The following is a 13,971-nucleotide window of genomic DNA, read 5'->3' as shown; positions in this document are numbered from 1 at the left end:
CAGCAACAACATGCTGTACCCCAAGGAGGACAAGGAGAACCGGATCCTGCTCTATGCCGTGAGTCCGTCTGTCTATGTTGTGCCCCCCTGCCACTGGGACCAGTCCCAGTGTACTGGGCTATGTGCCCCTCAGCCCCCATGTGGCACTGGGACCAGTGCTGGGGCATACTGGGACCAGTCCGACTATGATAGAGGGCTGTGCCCACCCCCACAGCCTCCACTGGGGCACTGGGACCAGTCCCAGCACATCATGGGGCTGTGCCCTGCCCCCTCCCAGTTTGGCAGTGGGACCAGTCCGTAACCCCCTCTCTTCCCCCAGTGCCGCAACTGTGACTACCAGCAAGAGGCCGACAACAGCTGCATCTACGTCAACAAGATCACCCACGAAGTGGAGTGAGTTCGTTAGCAGTCCCGGCCACTTGGGTCCCAGTGCTTCCCACCCCAGGGAGGGGTGTTAGTAGAGACTAATTAATAAGGGAAAAACAATTAAAAAGAACTGGTGGGGCAATTAGTAACAAGGTAATTAGCAAAGTAGGAATTAGGTAACTAATATGAGAATAATTAGGGGGAAGTAGTGAGTGATTAATAAGGGGAGTCAAAGGAAAATAAGTGGAGGGCAGTTTATGGGGGCAATTAATAATGGAGAACAGTTGCTGGGTAATTAATAATTAGGAAAAGCATAATTGGGATAGTCAGTAGGAGTGATTGAGGGGCAACTAGTGGGTAATTAAAAAAGGGAGACAATAAAGGAGAATAACTCAAGGGCAATTTAATGTAGGAGCAATTAATAGGGGTAATTAATGAGGGGTATGCCAGGGTTATTAATAGCCTGGGGGTAATTAAGGAGGCTAATTAACACCCTGGGGCATCTCCTCGCAGCGAGCTCACGCAGATCATCGCCGATGTCTCCCAGGACCCCACGCTGCCCCGCACTGAGGACCACCCCTGCCAGAAGTAAGCTGGGCTGTGGGGACACCCGTGGGGGTGTAGGGACCCCCTGGGGACGCCTCCCGGTGTGGGGACACTGCCCTGCTGCCCCAGTGTCCCCCTTTGGGTGTCCTGTACCCTCCCCAGCTCTGCTGTGTGTGTCCCGGGCTCTCAGGCCCTTTGTCCCCACCCTGGGGTTCCAGTGTCCCCGTGGGGCTCTGACGTTCCCCCCCATAGCAACGATGTCCCCCATGGGACTCTCTTGTCACCACCGTCCACCTCTTCCCCAGATGCGGGCACAAGGAGGCCGTCTTCTTCCAGTCGCACAGTGCCAGAGCCGAGGTGAGGTGACACCTCTCACCCAAGCCCCCCCAAAGCTGTCACCGTCCCCCCCGCCGCCCCACTGTGACCACACCCTCCTCCCAACCTCCTCTAGGACGCCATGAGGCTCTACTACGTCTGCACTGCCCCACACTGCGGCCACCGCTGGACTGAGTGACTGCGCCTAGAGACACTCTCAGCCCCCAAAACTGCCCCAGATGGTGGCCATCGCCCCAAACCCTCCCCTGTGCCCCCCAACCCCGGCTCTGTCCCCCCCTGTACCCGCCAGGGTGGCATTTCAGTGGTAATAATGGTTATTTTTGGCAGTGGGATGTGTCAGTGGCTCTGTGGGGTGAAAGGAGGGGTGCTCTGTGGAGTTTGGGGGGGCTGCAGGGTGGAGGAGCAGCGCTGCACGGGGGACTTTAGGGTGTGTGTGGCTGCGGGGAGCTGTGGGGGGCAGGGTCTGTTCCCCTGTGGGGATGTCACAGCTGTAGGGCCCAAATCATCCATAGTGGCCCCAAATGACACATGATGGGCCCCAAATCGCACCCCTGGTACCCTAAGATGTCCCCATGGACCTTGAATTGCAGCTGCGGGGCCCCAGATTGCATCCCTGGTACCCCAAAATGTCCCCATGGGCCCTGAATTGCAGCCGTGGAGCCCCAAATTGTATCCCTGGTACTCAAAAATGCCCCCATGGGCCCCAAGTTGCAGCCGTGGGGCTCCAAATTGTCCCCAGTGGGCCCCAGATTGCATCCCTAGTACCCCAAAATGTCCCCACGGGCCCTGAATTGCAGCCATGGAGCCCCAAATTGCATCCCTGGTACCCCAGATTGCCCCCCAGTGCCCCACATCACCCCACAGCAGCCTCAGATGCCCTCACCAGGCTCTAACTTGCCCCACTGGACCTCAGTTTGCATCCCCAGTGCCCCCAGTTGCCCATGACGGGCCCCATATCGTAGTCCTGGTGCCCCAAATTACCCCCCGTGCCCCCAAATTACCCCCCGTGCCCCCAAATCACCCCTCCCATGTTTCAAATCACTCCATCAACCCCTGACTTGCCCAAAATCTTCCCCTGTACCTCAAAATGCCCAATTGGGCCCCGAATCACACACACCACCCCCCCCCGGCCGAGTACTCTGAACCACCATCCAGTCACCCCCCCATCTCACTGAACCCCAAATTGTCACCTGGTGCAATGGGGGCTGCCAGGGGCTCCCAGGCATCCTGCAGCCCCATGAAAACCTCGTGGGTCCTGGTGAGGTCATCAGGGGCCGAATCCACTGACCCCAAAACCCGTTGCTTTGGTTCAAAAACTTTTTTTTTTTTTTTAACAACTTTTAACATAGGCAGCAATAGCCGCTTCTGCCCCTCTGCTAGTGGCATGGAACGGGATCAGGGCTGGGAGGGGATGCGGCTGCTGGGGCGCTTGCCGGGTGTTTGCGGGGCTTGGAGAGGGACAAGATGGAAACCAGAAAAAAAATACACATCCGAGAGCCCTGAAAGTGGTTAAAGCTTAGAATGTTGCCTAAAAAAACCCCAGAAAATTAAGAAAGAAGGTGGATTGACACCCCAATACTTCAATTTAAAGCATTTCAGGGTTGCTGCTCTCCAGCCTCTTCCGGATCATCTCCATGAGGGAGTCGGAGTAGACACGGAGCAGTGCCAGGGTTTCGGGGTCTGGTGGTGGTGCCAGACCGTCAGTGCCGATGGCAGCGTCAACGTGGTGGGTCACGCTGCGGGAGCGCAGTTCGGCTTTCATCCAGCTGAAAAGGTCAGCCAGCGCAGTCCTCGCCTGGAGGAGGTCCTCCTCGGTGGCCTCGGCACAGAGGGTCATCTGCGGGAGAGGGGTCCCATCATCACCCTGATTCTTTGCTGGCTGGTTAAAGTGCTCCCCCCGCACCTCGGCTCTGAAATGAGCTGCCAGTGATGGGTTTTGGGGGGTCCAACTCCACAGACATGGCCAAAATACATCAACTGTTGGTCATCTGAGAGAGGAGAAGCAAACACCCCCCCCGAAACACTGAATTGGGGCAGGGGTCTCCCCCCATTTTTCAGAGGCGCTGACCTGGTCGTAGATCCCCAGCATCTCCTGGAAGCTGGTGTGCAGCAGCCGCAGGGCTGTGGTGAAGGTCTTGACCCAGAAGTGGGATCCTGTGGGCACCACGGCTGCCATTAGCCTTGTGCCCCCTCTGCTTTGGGAGGGGACAACAAAAACCCACCTCATCCCAATCTGGGAGGTGGTTTTGGGGTGAAGGAAGCCCCCCTTTGTCTTCAAACACACACCTGTGGGTTTTCCGGTGTTGGAGCCTGTTTCCTGTCCCGTTCCCAAAGCTTTTTCATCCAGCAGTTTCTAAAAAGTTGATGGAAGTGCCGCTGAGCCCGGCCCGAGGAAGGAAAATGCCTTTTTCTGCATGTTTCTTCCACAGATTTCCCCCTCCCTTAGGCAAAAAAAATGACTCGCCTCCGATTGTTGGAGCTCCTGGGATGTTTTTGACTGGTCCCTGACTGGCTCCTGGGCACGGGCAGGGCTGTGCGACCGGGGCCATGCCTGCAGGGGGAAGGTGGCCGCCAGCCTGCGGGACAAGAGGAGTTGGGAGTGGGAAACCGATTCCCCACTGGACAGACAGATGGACAGAAGCAGCACCCACTGCCCACCTGCTCTTCCGGCAGCGTGAGAGGAACCGGGCTGAAATGGTCAAGCGTGGGTTCAAGAACAAGTTTTTTTCCTCATCCTCAGGTTTGGGAGGTTTCAAATCCTTTAAGGAGCCGTCAAACTTCTCTGCAGCCACAGGGCAGGAAGCATTAGCTCTACCATCGCTGCAATCTGCCCAGATCGGCTGTGCCGAACACACCGGCACCGTCTGCCCACGGTTTCTCCCATTACCTTCAGTGTCTGCCAACGTCTCAAAGTGCTGCTTGAGGTATTTCTCCTGCTCGGGGGTCTGGGGCAGGGAGCTGCACTGCGGCAGGTTCTCCTCTGGCTCCTCCACCTCCCTGTCAGAGCCCGACGAGTCCTCGTCTGCCAGAATAGAGCCAGAAGGGAAAGCCACCATGACGGACGTTAGCACCAGGCAGTTTTTATTCTGATGTAAAGCCACCCCCTCAAGCTTTTTGCTCGGTCACGAGGGTTTAGCGCTGGCAAAGCTGGTGCTTGCGGCGCATTCCCAGAGCCCTGGCCGTGCTCCCAGCGTTACCTTCCAGCTGGTAGCAAGGCACCGGCGTTCCCAGGCAGGGTGAAACACAGGACGAGGTGTCCTCCTGGCTGACCCTGGGCTCCTCCAGGTACATGAGGTGCAGCGGCTGCTCCATCACATGTTGCCTTGAGGGAAGGCGAGCAGATCGGTGATGGCAGAGCATTGGATGCCACCACCAGGTCTGCGCTCACCATCGCTCCAAGCTGGCATGCGTGTGCCTGCGTTTGGGTGCTTGGCTGGGACGAAGTTGAGTTGCGCCCGAAAGGTTTCCCTCCCCTGACCTCGGCAGGGCTTTAGGGGCCTGGTGGGAGGTTTGGCATGAGCAGGGGAGCCCTGTCCTGCCAGGCTGGCGCCTTCCAACATTGCCAAAATGTTCTGAAATTTGGCTTGAAGGGAAAAGCCATGACGGGGACAAGGGTGCAATGGAGCTCAGCATGAGCCAGGACTCGGTGTGGTGATGTTAAGCAAAGCCTGAAGTAGCAGGGAGGGGTTGACTTAATACTGATAGTGAAACGCAGTGCTCGCTTCCCTGCCTGGCTACTGTCGGCTTCAGCCTGCACCAACCTGCTTGCCTTGGGCACGCGTGGCTCCTGCAGGCTGGTCCCGGTTGTATCTGGTGATTCTAGTCCCCTGTTGGTTTCCTCATCTGAGAAGACCTCGGAGAGCAAGTCCTCAGTGAGGTCGCTGGGAGAGCTCTTTGCCTGCTGGAGACAGGGAGCTGATGTCTGTAGCTGGATTTTTCCCAGAAAGATGGCCACTGGCAGCCAGCGGGTCTCCAGAAACGGTTAAAACCAGAGTCTGGCAAGGCCTGATGCAGGGTGCAGGATCTGGCCCCACAACTGACCTTTGAAAGCAGCTGCTCCAGGCTGCCAGGCTCATGTTCCTTGTCACTCTTGAGGTGGAGTTTGATGGGGGTGAAGTCAGGGAGATCCATCTCTGGCAAGGTCTTGATGGGAACCCTCTCAGCACGCTCTGCCCATCGCCCCTGTGGCCGGTAGCTTCCCCGCAGGCTGGCAGCCACTCCGTCCCCATCCTCCACCTCTCCCAGCTGGAAAAGGGAGGGGGGAAAGAAGAGAAGGGATCCGGTGGAGACAGAACAAAGGGATCTTCATCCGGCCCCGTTAAAGTAAAAGAAATTAAATTACATCTCTAGGTGTGGCCGTACAACTTACCAGCCTTTTTGCCCACATGGGCAGCCTGCTGTTGGTTAGGATGCAGGCTGGAGCTGGAGGGGGAGAGTGGGGTTAGGAGCTGCACCATGTGCTGCAGCCCTCTGAGGAAACGGGCAGAAAATGGGGTGCAGCCACAGAGGGACCCCGACCCACAACGCACGCAGCTCCGAGTCCTCCTTGCAGGGGGTCCGCAGGGATGAGGCCTCGTCTTGCTCCTCCTTGGGGTCTTCGTTGGAAGCTCTTCCGGCACCAGTGGCTGCCATCCCATCGGGGATCCTGATGTGGGTCTCCCATCTGGAAGAGGGGAGAAAGGTGGGGCCCCTGAGCTCCCTCCCACCCCAAAAGCCAAAAACAGGGGGAGATGTGGGGGCGAGGGGCTTTTCCCTGCTACCTGAACTGCGCCAGCGGACTGGTCTCCTTCGCCTGCTTCGGCTGCAGCAGGTCAAGCTCCAGCAAGTGTTGCTTCATGCTGCTGGTGATTTCCAGGTCCAGGTGCCAAATAAAGATGCAGCTGGGGGTAGAAAGGTGGGTGGGGGGTCAAATTGCCCCCAGATTTTGGATACAGGGCAGCGGGGGGCTTTACATTTGTCATGGTTTAACCCCAGCCAGCAACTAAGCACCATGCAGCCACTCACTCACTTCCCCCCCCCCCCCAGTGGGATGGGGGAGAAAATTGGGAAAAGAAATAAAACTTGTGGGTTAATAGAACAGAAAAGAAGAAACTAATAATGATAACGATAACATTAATAAAATTACAATAGTAATAATAAAAGGTCTAGAGTATACAAGCGATGCACAATGCAATTGCTCACCACCCACCGATTGACGCCCAGGTAGTCCCCAAGTGGTGATTCCCCCCCACTCCCCCCAGTTTATATACTAGATGTGACATCACATGGTATGGAATACCCCGTTGGCCACTTTGGGTCAGCTGCCCTGGCTGTGTCCCCTCCCAACTTCTTGTGCCCCTCCAGCCTTCTCGCTGGCTGGGCATGAGAAGCTGAAAAATCCTTGACCTGAGACTAAACATTACTTAGCAACAACTGAAAACATCGGTGTTGTCAGCATTCTTCTCATACCTAACTCAAAAACATAGCACTGTACCAGCTACTAGGAAGACAATTAATTCTATCCCGGCTGAAACCAGGACAACATTAAGACCCTTCATTAATTCAATGCACCTGAGCCCTCCAGTAGTGCCACCGCTTGCATGTACATCCCACCCAGCCAATTATTTTCCCATTGTGTCTTGCACGGCATCAAGGGTGAGAGGCGAGGTGTTTACAGCAAAGCATAAATTGGATTATTTCTTATGTCCATTGCCCCCTACCTGTCTCCTGAGACAGTGATGAGGTGCCTGCAGTCATATGTGAACTGCATCCCTGTGACTATTTCTGTGCCAAAAAGAAAGAAACGCAGAGGGGGTTGCTTGCCAGGACCACAATCCCCATGCTCATTTAGGAGATTGAAGTGACACAGTGGGGACATTATTGTGGGGTTTCATGGCCGAACAGGGGACAGGCAGGGGTAGGCAGAGCACTGGGGGCTTCCCAGCAGGTCTCTGCATCTCCCTTTCCAAGGGCACCTCCTGGATTTCTGAGAGGAACCGAACCTGAATGGCCGAACATTTTTGCCATGCATTCCCCAGAGTGGAAGTCAATGAGGGCGATGCTCTTGTCAGAGCAGCTCGTCGCCAGGAAGGTGCCGGAGGGATCCAGCTGTACCTGGGGGAGATGAGCCGTGGGTCAGGCTTGGCCGCAGGTGGGAAGGCAAGTGGAGCCAGGCAGCTTCATAGGAGCACAGAAGGGTTTGGGTTGAAGGGACCTTCAAAGACCATCCAGTCCAACCCCCTGCCATGGAGAGGCACATCTCCCACTCGATCAGATTGCTCCGAGTCCCATCCAACCTGACCTCGAACACTTCCCACAAGGAGGCATCCATAGCTTCCCTGGGCAATCTCCTCCGGTGTCTCACCACCCTTACCACAAAGAATTTCTTCCTTGTGTCCAACCTAACCCTCCCCTCTGTCAGTTTAAAGCTGTCGCTTCTTGTCCTATCGCTGCAGACCCTGGTAAAAGTTTCTCTCCATCTTTCTTATATTGAACAGCTGCAGTAAGGTCTTCTCTTCTCCAGGCTGAACAGCCCCAACTCTCTCAGCCTTTCTCCGCAGCACAGCTGCTCCAGCCCTTGAACCATCTCCGTGGCCTCCTCTGGACCTGCTTGAGCAGATCCATGTCTGTCTTGTGCTGGGGACCCCAGAGCTGGACGCAGGGTGGGGGTCTTAGTGGAGCGGAGCAGAGGGGGGGAATCCCCTCCCTCGACCTGCAGCCCAGGAGACGCTTGGCTTTCTGGGCTGCGAGCACATATTGCCAGCTCATGTCCCAGTTGTCACCCCCCTGCATCCCCAAGTCCTTCTTCACAGGACTGCTCTCCATCCATCCCTCCCCCAGCCTGTGCTGGGACAGGGGATTGCCTCCACCCAGCTGCAGGACCTTGCGCTTGGCCTTCTTGAATGTTGGCCAACTCCTTCAGCTCCCTCTGGATGGTAGCTCTTCCCTCAAGGGTACCAACAGCTCAGCCCCAAGCCCTTCAACACTGCCGACAATCCTGCCCCACCGCAGCCCCCCTCAACCCCGCACCGAGGGAGCTGCTGCAGATGCCCTGACGACCGATGTCTGGTGGAGATCACCTTCTTACCTTCAACAAGGAGCCGTCATCACCTTGCGAGCCCTTGTAGCAGCACTTCAGCTTCCCGCTGGCTGTGCTGTACACCCTGCAAGAGGAATGGGAGGTGGTCATGCTGGTGATGAGACCCGCGGGGCACTGGAGCAGGAAGGAGAAAGGTGACCTGGATGCGGATTCAGCCTGAGCCAGCATGGAAAAGTGCCTTCACCTGACATTTCTGTCCTGGCAGGCAACGGCAACGTATTTCTGCGTGATATCAATGTCCATGTCGTACAGTGTGGTTTTCTCAGCGACGTGATGCGTCCTAAGGAAATTGAAGCCATCCGGGAGCTGCAGGGAGACAGGGAGAGCCGCATTGCCTTCCAGCCTGTTTGATTTTCAGGGAGAAATAGCAGATCCCTGCAGAGAGGCCACTAACCCACCTTTTGAGCATTGCGGAAATAAATGCTTTTATCAGCACCGCAGCTTATCAGCTGAATGTCCCCGTTGCCTGAGCAAAGAGAGCACAGGGAAAGGCGATCAGAGATCACATCTGTTCCAAATTCACCACTGAGTGAATCCGAAAAGTGATTCTTTATGAATGAATCCATAAAAAACCCGATTCTTTTAAGAACTAGATGCAATCCAAGGGTGGGATCCTCCCCTACTATGTATCCCCTACAACGGATGGCTCGGAGCTCTTCGTCTGGAGATGCCTGTTTTCTACCGAGGACCCCCCTCTTATGCAGACTTTGAAGTTTAGGTAGATAAATCTGGAGAGAAAAGCCCTGTCTTTAAGGCAGAATGAGGTGAAGGGCAGCCTGACGGGGGGAATTTGGATGAAATTCGGCCACCTACCAGCAAATTTGACCGACGTTATCGCGGAGGAGTGATCATCCAGGGTTTGCTCCAGCTTGTAGTTCTTGTCTACATTCAAGACGTGGATCAGCCTGTCTCTGCTTGCCGAAGCCAGCAGTGCTGCTCCTGGAGCCGTCAGAAAAGAGGGTGTTAAAATAGTGCTGTGCTAAAGGCTTTTGTCAAGAAAATGGTGTATTTGCTGTCATTCCCTGCAAAGATTTTGATTTAAACAGGGTTTAAGTTGGCTGTTAAAGGGAGAGCAAATGGAGGTGGTTGCACAGGTCCTTCCCGCTGCCTGGAGGGGACAGTTACCCCCAGCACAGGTGATCTGGGTTTTAATCTGTGCAGCCCCAGGGCATGTCTCCAGCTTCCATGGCTTCTCAGAGGAGAGACCCTTCCCTGCAAAGCTCGTTTTTCAGGATGCCTTGGCTCATTTGGTGAAGAAGAAGCTTTCCCAGCAGGAAGAGCCAGTCACCAGGAAGCTGAGCCCCAAGGCTCTCCGGTGATGCCCGAGGACTTATCCAGTGGCAGCTTTCAGGCATCAGTGTCAGGATGAAGCCTTACCGGTCTCCGGTTTTGAATACTCCAGGCAGAGAACTTCTGAATCGTGAGCTTCCACTTTAGCCACCTGCTGCATGAACTGCAGCTCGTGTATCCTGCGAGGGAAGCGCATCATTGGCTTAGCTCCCAAAAAACAGGGAAGTTTTGCAGGAACACTGTTGACACACGGTGAGGGGGCTTGGAGATGCTCACAGCAAAAGGTAAACAGCTAAACCACATTGGTGGGAGCCCACCCCGGTACCCAACCGCCACTGTCCTTCTGTGGCTTTTGGCCGAGCGCGGTGCCACTTGCCTGAGGGTTCCTCCTCTGTCCCCCGATGCCAAATGCTCCCCATCAGGGCTGACCTGCATCACCCGCACCCCAGACTTGACATCAAGGTGACCCACATTCTCGCTTCGGTCGGGCGCGGTGGAGGAGTCCTGGAGGTGCTGTGTGTTGTTGTCCACATAGATGATGTTCAGCAGGGTCTTGGTGCAGGAGGAGAGGGGACAGTCAGGCCCCTGGCAGAGCACAGGTGGCTCTTTGGGGACAAGAGGAGCCCACCCACATCACCCAACTGCTTCCAACATTCCCACTTCATTTTTCCCGGCTTCCTGCTCAGAAAACACCAGGATTTGAGCAGCACAACTGTGTCCTCTGGTTGTTCAGACAGAAATAGCAAGTGCAGGGGAACAGAAAGCCGTTTCCAGGCTCACTAAAATCACCAAAACCCACCGCTCCTCTCCCACTCAGGCAGCAGCTCTGTACCCAGAGCGCCAAGAAGCTGATGGAAACCACTCCGAAATCTCCAGCAACCTCATTTTCTAGAGGCAAATCCCACAAGATGAGAGCATGAGGAGCCGGTTGTGCTCCCACAGCTGCTGACATGGTTTTTCAGGGGGCTGCCTTGAGCAGGGAGGTGGGATGCAGCCCCCCCACATTGTACCGTGCTGTAGGTGCTGCCCTGGATGGGGCGCACAGAGCTGCTTTCCAAGGTCCAGGCGCGGATGGTGTTGTCCGAGGAACACGTCAGGAAGGAGCCAGGAGGCAGACAGGATCTCCGCTCCTCAAATTCGGGGTACACCTGCACCCAGAGGGTTATGCGTCAAGGCAGAGGGGAAGGAAAGTGGGGCTGTGGGTGCCCCAAATTGTCCCCGTGGGACCCGCTTGCCCTCACCTCAACGGTCCAGACGAAGGAGCTGTGGAAAAGATCTGACCACACCTTCCTGACGTTCTGCAGGTCCCCAACATCCCAGATGTAGATGCTGTGGTCCTTGTAGACACAGGACAGCCAGCGGTTGCAGGCGTCGTAGGCCAAGGCAATGGTGTCAGGGTAGACCAGGTCTGGCTGCCTTCAGGGAGAGGGAGATGGGGTCAGGTCGTGTCCCAAGGGAGCGGCATTTTGGGGGCTCGACCCCTCCAGAGCCCACCAAGCAGTCCGCCAGAGGCAGATTTGATTTGCAAATGAAATGACATCCGTATCCCAACAAGCAGCATGAAGTCTGGGACTCCCCACCCCCTGTAAGCCTGACACCACCCTCACGTCCTCGCTGTCCTTTGCCGTGCATAAAATCGGTCGCCAATTCGAATCTCGGCTCAGACCTCCATCAAGACAAGCTCGCAGGCTGAGCAATGAAAGCCATGGGGTCTGAAAACCCACAGTTCAGCGACGGAAGCCACGACAGACAGTTCAAAAGGGCAGACAGAGGGGTCCCTGCCATCCCCTCAACTGTGCAGTACCTCAGTGGGGGGGCCTGGGTGACATCCACACCCAGGGGATGAGGTTTGGGGAGATCGCTCAGGTAGCGCATGTCACGAGCCTGGAAGATCCTCACGGTGCCATTGGCGCAGCCGCAAAATATCAGCTCCTCACCAAGGCAGAGGCAGTTTGCCAGCGGCACCTGTGGCAGGAGCAGGTAAGGTCCCTGCCAGTGGGCTTCAGCCTGGGGGGTGTCCAGTGGATATCACCCCCCCCACCCACCTTCAGAACGATCCATTTCTCCAGCACCCGCTTCTTGTTGAACTGGCAGAGCAGCCCCGAGGAGGAAATGCAGAAGGTGCTGCCCAACATCTGCCCTCGGCCGCAGGCAACGCCGCAGAAGACGTTGTCATGAAGCTCTCCCAGCAGCCCCGAGCGTCCCACCAGTGGCACCGTCTCATTGATCTGCAAAGCAGGGTAGCGCCGTCAACCTGACATTAACGAGCGTTAATGAAGGAAACGGTTCCTAGCCCTCTGGAGTAGGCACGGCCCTGGACATAGGCAGTGTCCTCATGCCCACACGCGTTCCCCAGCAGAGCTGCCATGCAACCACGGGCTCTCGCCAGTCAGAGCTTCACCAGCTCCGGGCTGAGCTGAAGCGCCTGTGGCTTCAAGGTCCAGCACCAGGTGGATGGAGCAAAGCAACGTCCAGGTATGACACAGCATGAATTATGGGGGGAAAACCTGGCATTTCTTCAGTACTTTCTACAGAAACCACCCGCTCCAACATCACATAAGCTTCAGTGACAAGGATTTAAGCAGAGTCCAGCCCTAGTCCAGCTTCCATTGGCCACCTGTGGCCTGTGGGACGGTGTCAGCAAAGGGGACCCCCTCACCTTCAGCTCCCTTGACGAGTCCAGGAACCAGAACTTGACGTGGCGGTGCCCCACGGTGACGAAGTAGCTGTCCTCAGAGAAGGACACAGCCGTCACTTTGCAGGACACCTTGTTTGATGCGACCAGGGAATCCTTCTGCTCAGAAAGAAAGATGCAGTGGGGTCGTGCACAGTAAGCATTACCCCCACAAAAGTCTGGACCCACGAGTGACTGGGAGAAAAGATGGAAAAGGTCTGTTTTCCCTGCGATTTGGGGAATTTCAAGCTGCTTTAAGCCAGCTCGGTTTGGCCGGAGCTCACCTTCCAGTCCCAAACGTTGACCACCATGTCGTGGGGGTACCCCACCGACACCAGGTACTTGGCGCTGGGGGAGAAGGCAACACAAGCCACACCGTGCTTGTGACCATGCAACGCCAAGACCTGCGCCCGTTCCTCCACATCCCACACACGGACGGCTGGTCGGTGCCCGTTCTGAGTGGGGAAAACAGCGGTGTGGCGGCAGCTTTCCCCTTCTCGCCCACTTCCCATGGCCACCCATTGCGCCCTCCGACCCTAAAGGGTATTCCCACCCTCCCAGTGCCATCCCAAAGTGAGTGGAAAACCCCTAAAAAGCCGGGGAGGAATAATCCTAGCTACTCCATCCCGCTGGTGCTGGGACAGCGAAAACTGGGGTGCAGGTGACTACAAATAAGTGGCACCCACCTCTCCAGTGACAATGAGCTTCCCGTCAGGTGAGAAGGCCAATGCACTCAAGGTTTTCCTGGAAAATATTGGGTTTTCTTTAACAACTAGGCTGCTCTGGAGGGAAAACTGAGATTTTCTTGGGAGAAGGGAGGAAAAATACTGGAAGCTGCACAAGTGTCGCTCCTGAAACACAGTGTACAGTACAGCCTGTGTTTGGGGATACCTGGAAGGTTTGGAAGGGTATTTGGGGGTGTTTAGGGGTAGGTATCCAGGGTATCTGGAGGTATCTGGGGATACCTGGAGGTGTTTGGGGGTACTTGGGGGTCCGTGAAGGTATTTGGGGGTACCTGGAGGTGTTCAGAAGGTGTTTGGGAGGTCCCTGGAAGTGTTTGGGGGTACCTGGAGGTGTTCAGGAGGTGTTTGGGGGGTCCCTGTAGGTGTTTGGGGAGTTGCTGGAGGTGTTCAGGAGGTATTTGGGGCATAGCTGGAGGTGCTTGGGGGGTACCTGAGGTGTTTGGGGATACCTGGAGGTGTTCAGGATGTGTCTCTGCGTGTTCTCCCAGGGATTCAGGATGACGACAACACACCTGGATAGGAAAGGGGGAGGTTTTTCCTTGGGTGGGCTTTTGGGGGGCTCAGAAGGGTCCCGGAGGGGGGGGTCCCCACAGGTACTCACCCGGCGGGGTAGGCGAGCAGCCCTGTGGTTGGGTCGCAGGCCAAGCTGCTGCTGGTCTGGGCGGTGATTCCCAGCACCTTCTCCAGTGTCACCTGGGGGAGAGGAGGAGTGGGACCCCCGGGCATGGGGCTGGAGGAGGCAAGGGGCAGATGAGTGTCCCCTGAAATTGGGGGGGGGGGCGGAGGCATGCGGCTGGGGTGAGACCCTGAGCCCCCAGGGGTGTCCCTGGGGCAGCACCGGGCACCCATGGGCCCCTCGGTGTCCCACCCTTCGTGTCCCGATCCCCTCACCCTCGTGGGGGAACCCCAAAGCCAACCCCGGCTGGAAGCGCTGCCCA

General features: G+C 56.4%; 2 protein-coding genes across 2 annotated transcripts in view; one reads left to right on the top strand and one right to left on the bottom strand.

Moving 5' to 3' along the window:
• The window catches only part of POLR2I (polymerase (RNA) II (DNA directed) polypeptide I, 14.5kDa), a 29,386-nt gene extending 27,840 nt beyond the window's left edge, over nt 1–1,546 (top strand). The window contains exons 2-6 of the mRNA XM_010567213.1: nt 4–58; nt 320–393; nt 880–954; nt 1,218–1,269; nt 1,364–1,546. Of these exons, the coding sequence (XP_010565515.1) occupies nt 4–58; nt 320–393; nt 880–954; nt 1,218–1,269; nt 1,364–1,426 (319 nt within the window). The 3' untranslated portion in view covers nt 1,427–1,546. The remainder of the gene's footprint in view (nt 1–3; nt 59–319; nt 394–879; nt 955–1,217; nt 1,270–1,363) is intronic.
• A 1,831-nt stretch (nt 1,547–3,377) lies between these two features.
• WDR62 (WD repeat domain 62) overlaps nt 3,378–13,971 on the bottom strand; it is an 11,597-nt gene continuing 1,003 nt past the window's right edge. The window contains exons 2-24 of the mRNA XM_010567212.1: nt 13,635–13,763; nt 13,483–13,545; nt 12,977–13,034; nt 12,575–12,745; nt 12,276–12,410; nt 11,662–11,844; nt 11,421–11,581; nt 10,858–11,032; nt 10,627–10,764; nt 9,993–10,168; nt 9,704–9,795; nt 9,140–9,265; nt 8,725–8,792; nt 8,511–8,632; nt 8,315–8,390; nt 7,230–7,341; nt 6,948–7,011; nt 6,009–6,128; nt 5,771–5,911; nt 5,618–5,681; nt 5,081–5,493; nt 4,136–4,365; nt 3,378–4,030 (exon numbers count right to left, since the gene is read on the bottom strand). Of these exons, the coding sequence (XP_010565514.1) occupies nt 3,588–4,030; nt 4,136–4,365; nt 5,081–5,493; nt 5,618–5,681; nt 5,771–5,911; nt 6,009–6,128; nt 6,948–7,011; nt 7,230–7,341; nt 8,315–8,390; nt 8,511–8,632; nt 8,725–8,792; nt 9,140–9,265; nt 9,704–9,795; nt 9,993–10,168; nt 10,627–10,764; nt 10,858–11,032; nt 11,421–11,581; nt 11,662–11,844; nt 12,276–12,410; nt 12,575–12,745; nt 12,977–13,034; nt 13,483–13,545; nt 13,635–13,763 (3,460 nt within the window). The 3' untranslated portion in view covers nt 3,378–3,587. The remainder of the gene's footprint in view (nt 4,031–4,135; nt 4,366–5,080; nt 5,494–5,617; nt 5,682–5,770; nt 5,912–6,008; nt 6,129–6,947; nt 7,012–7,229; nt 7,342–8,314; nt 8,391–8,510; nt 8,633–8,724; nt 8,793–9,139; nt 9,266–9,703; nt 9,796–9,992; nt 10,169–10,626; nt 10,765–10,857; nt 11,033–11,420; nt 11,582–11,661; nt 11,845–12,275; nt 12,411–12,574; nt 12,746–12,976; nt 13,035–13,482; nt 13,546–13,634; nt 13,764–13,971) is intronic.

Source organism: Haliaeetus leucocephalus, unplaced genomic scaffold, assembly GCF_000737465.1.
Source record: "Haliaeetus leucocephalus isolate CR32 unplaced genomic scaffold, Haliaeetus_leucocephalus-4.0 Scaffold227, whole genome shotgun sequence".
In the NCBI taxonomy this organism is placed as follows: Eukaryota; Metazoa; Chordata; class Aves; order Accipitriformes; family Accipitridae; genus Haliaeetus; species Haliaeetus leucocephalus.
Note: the sequence above shows the minus strand (reverse complement) of the source record. Positions and strands in the feature narration are given on the sequence as shown.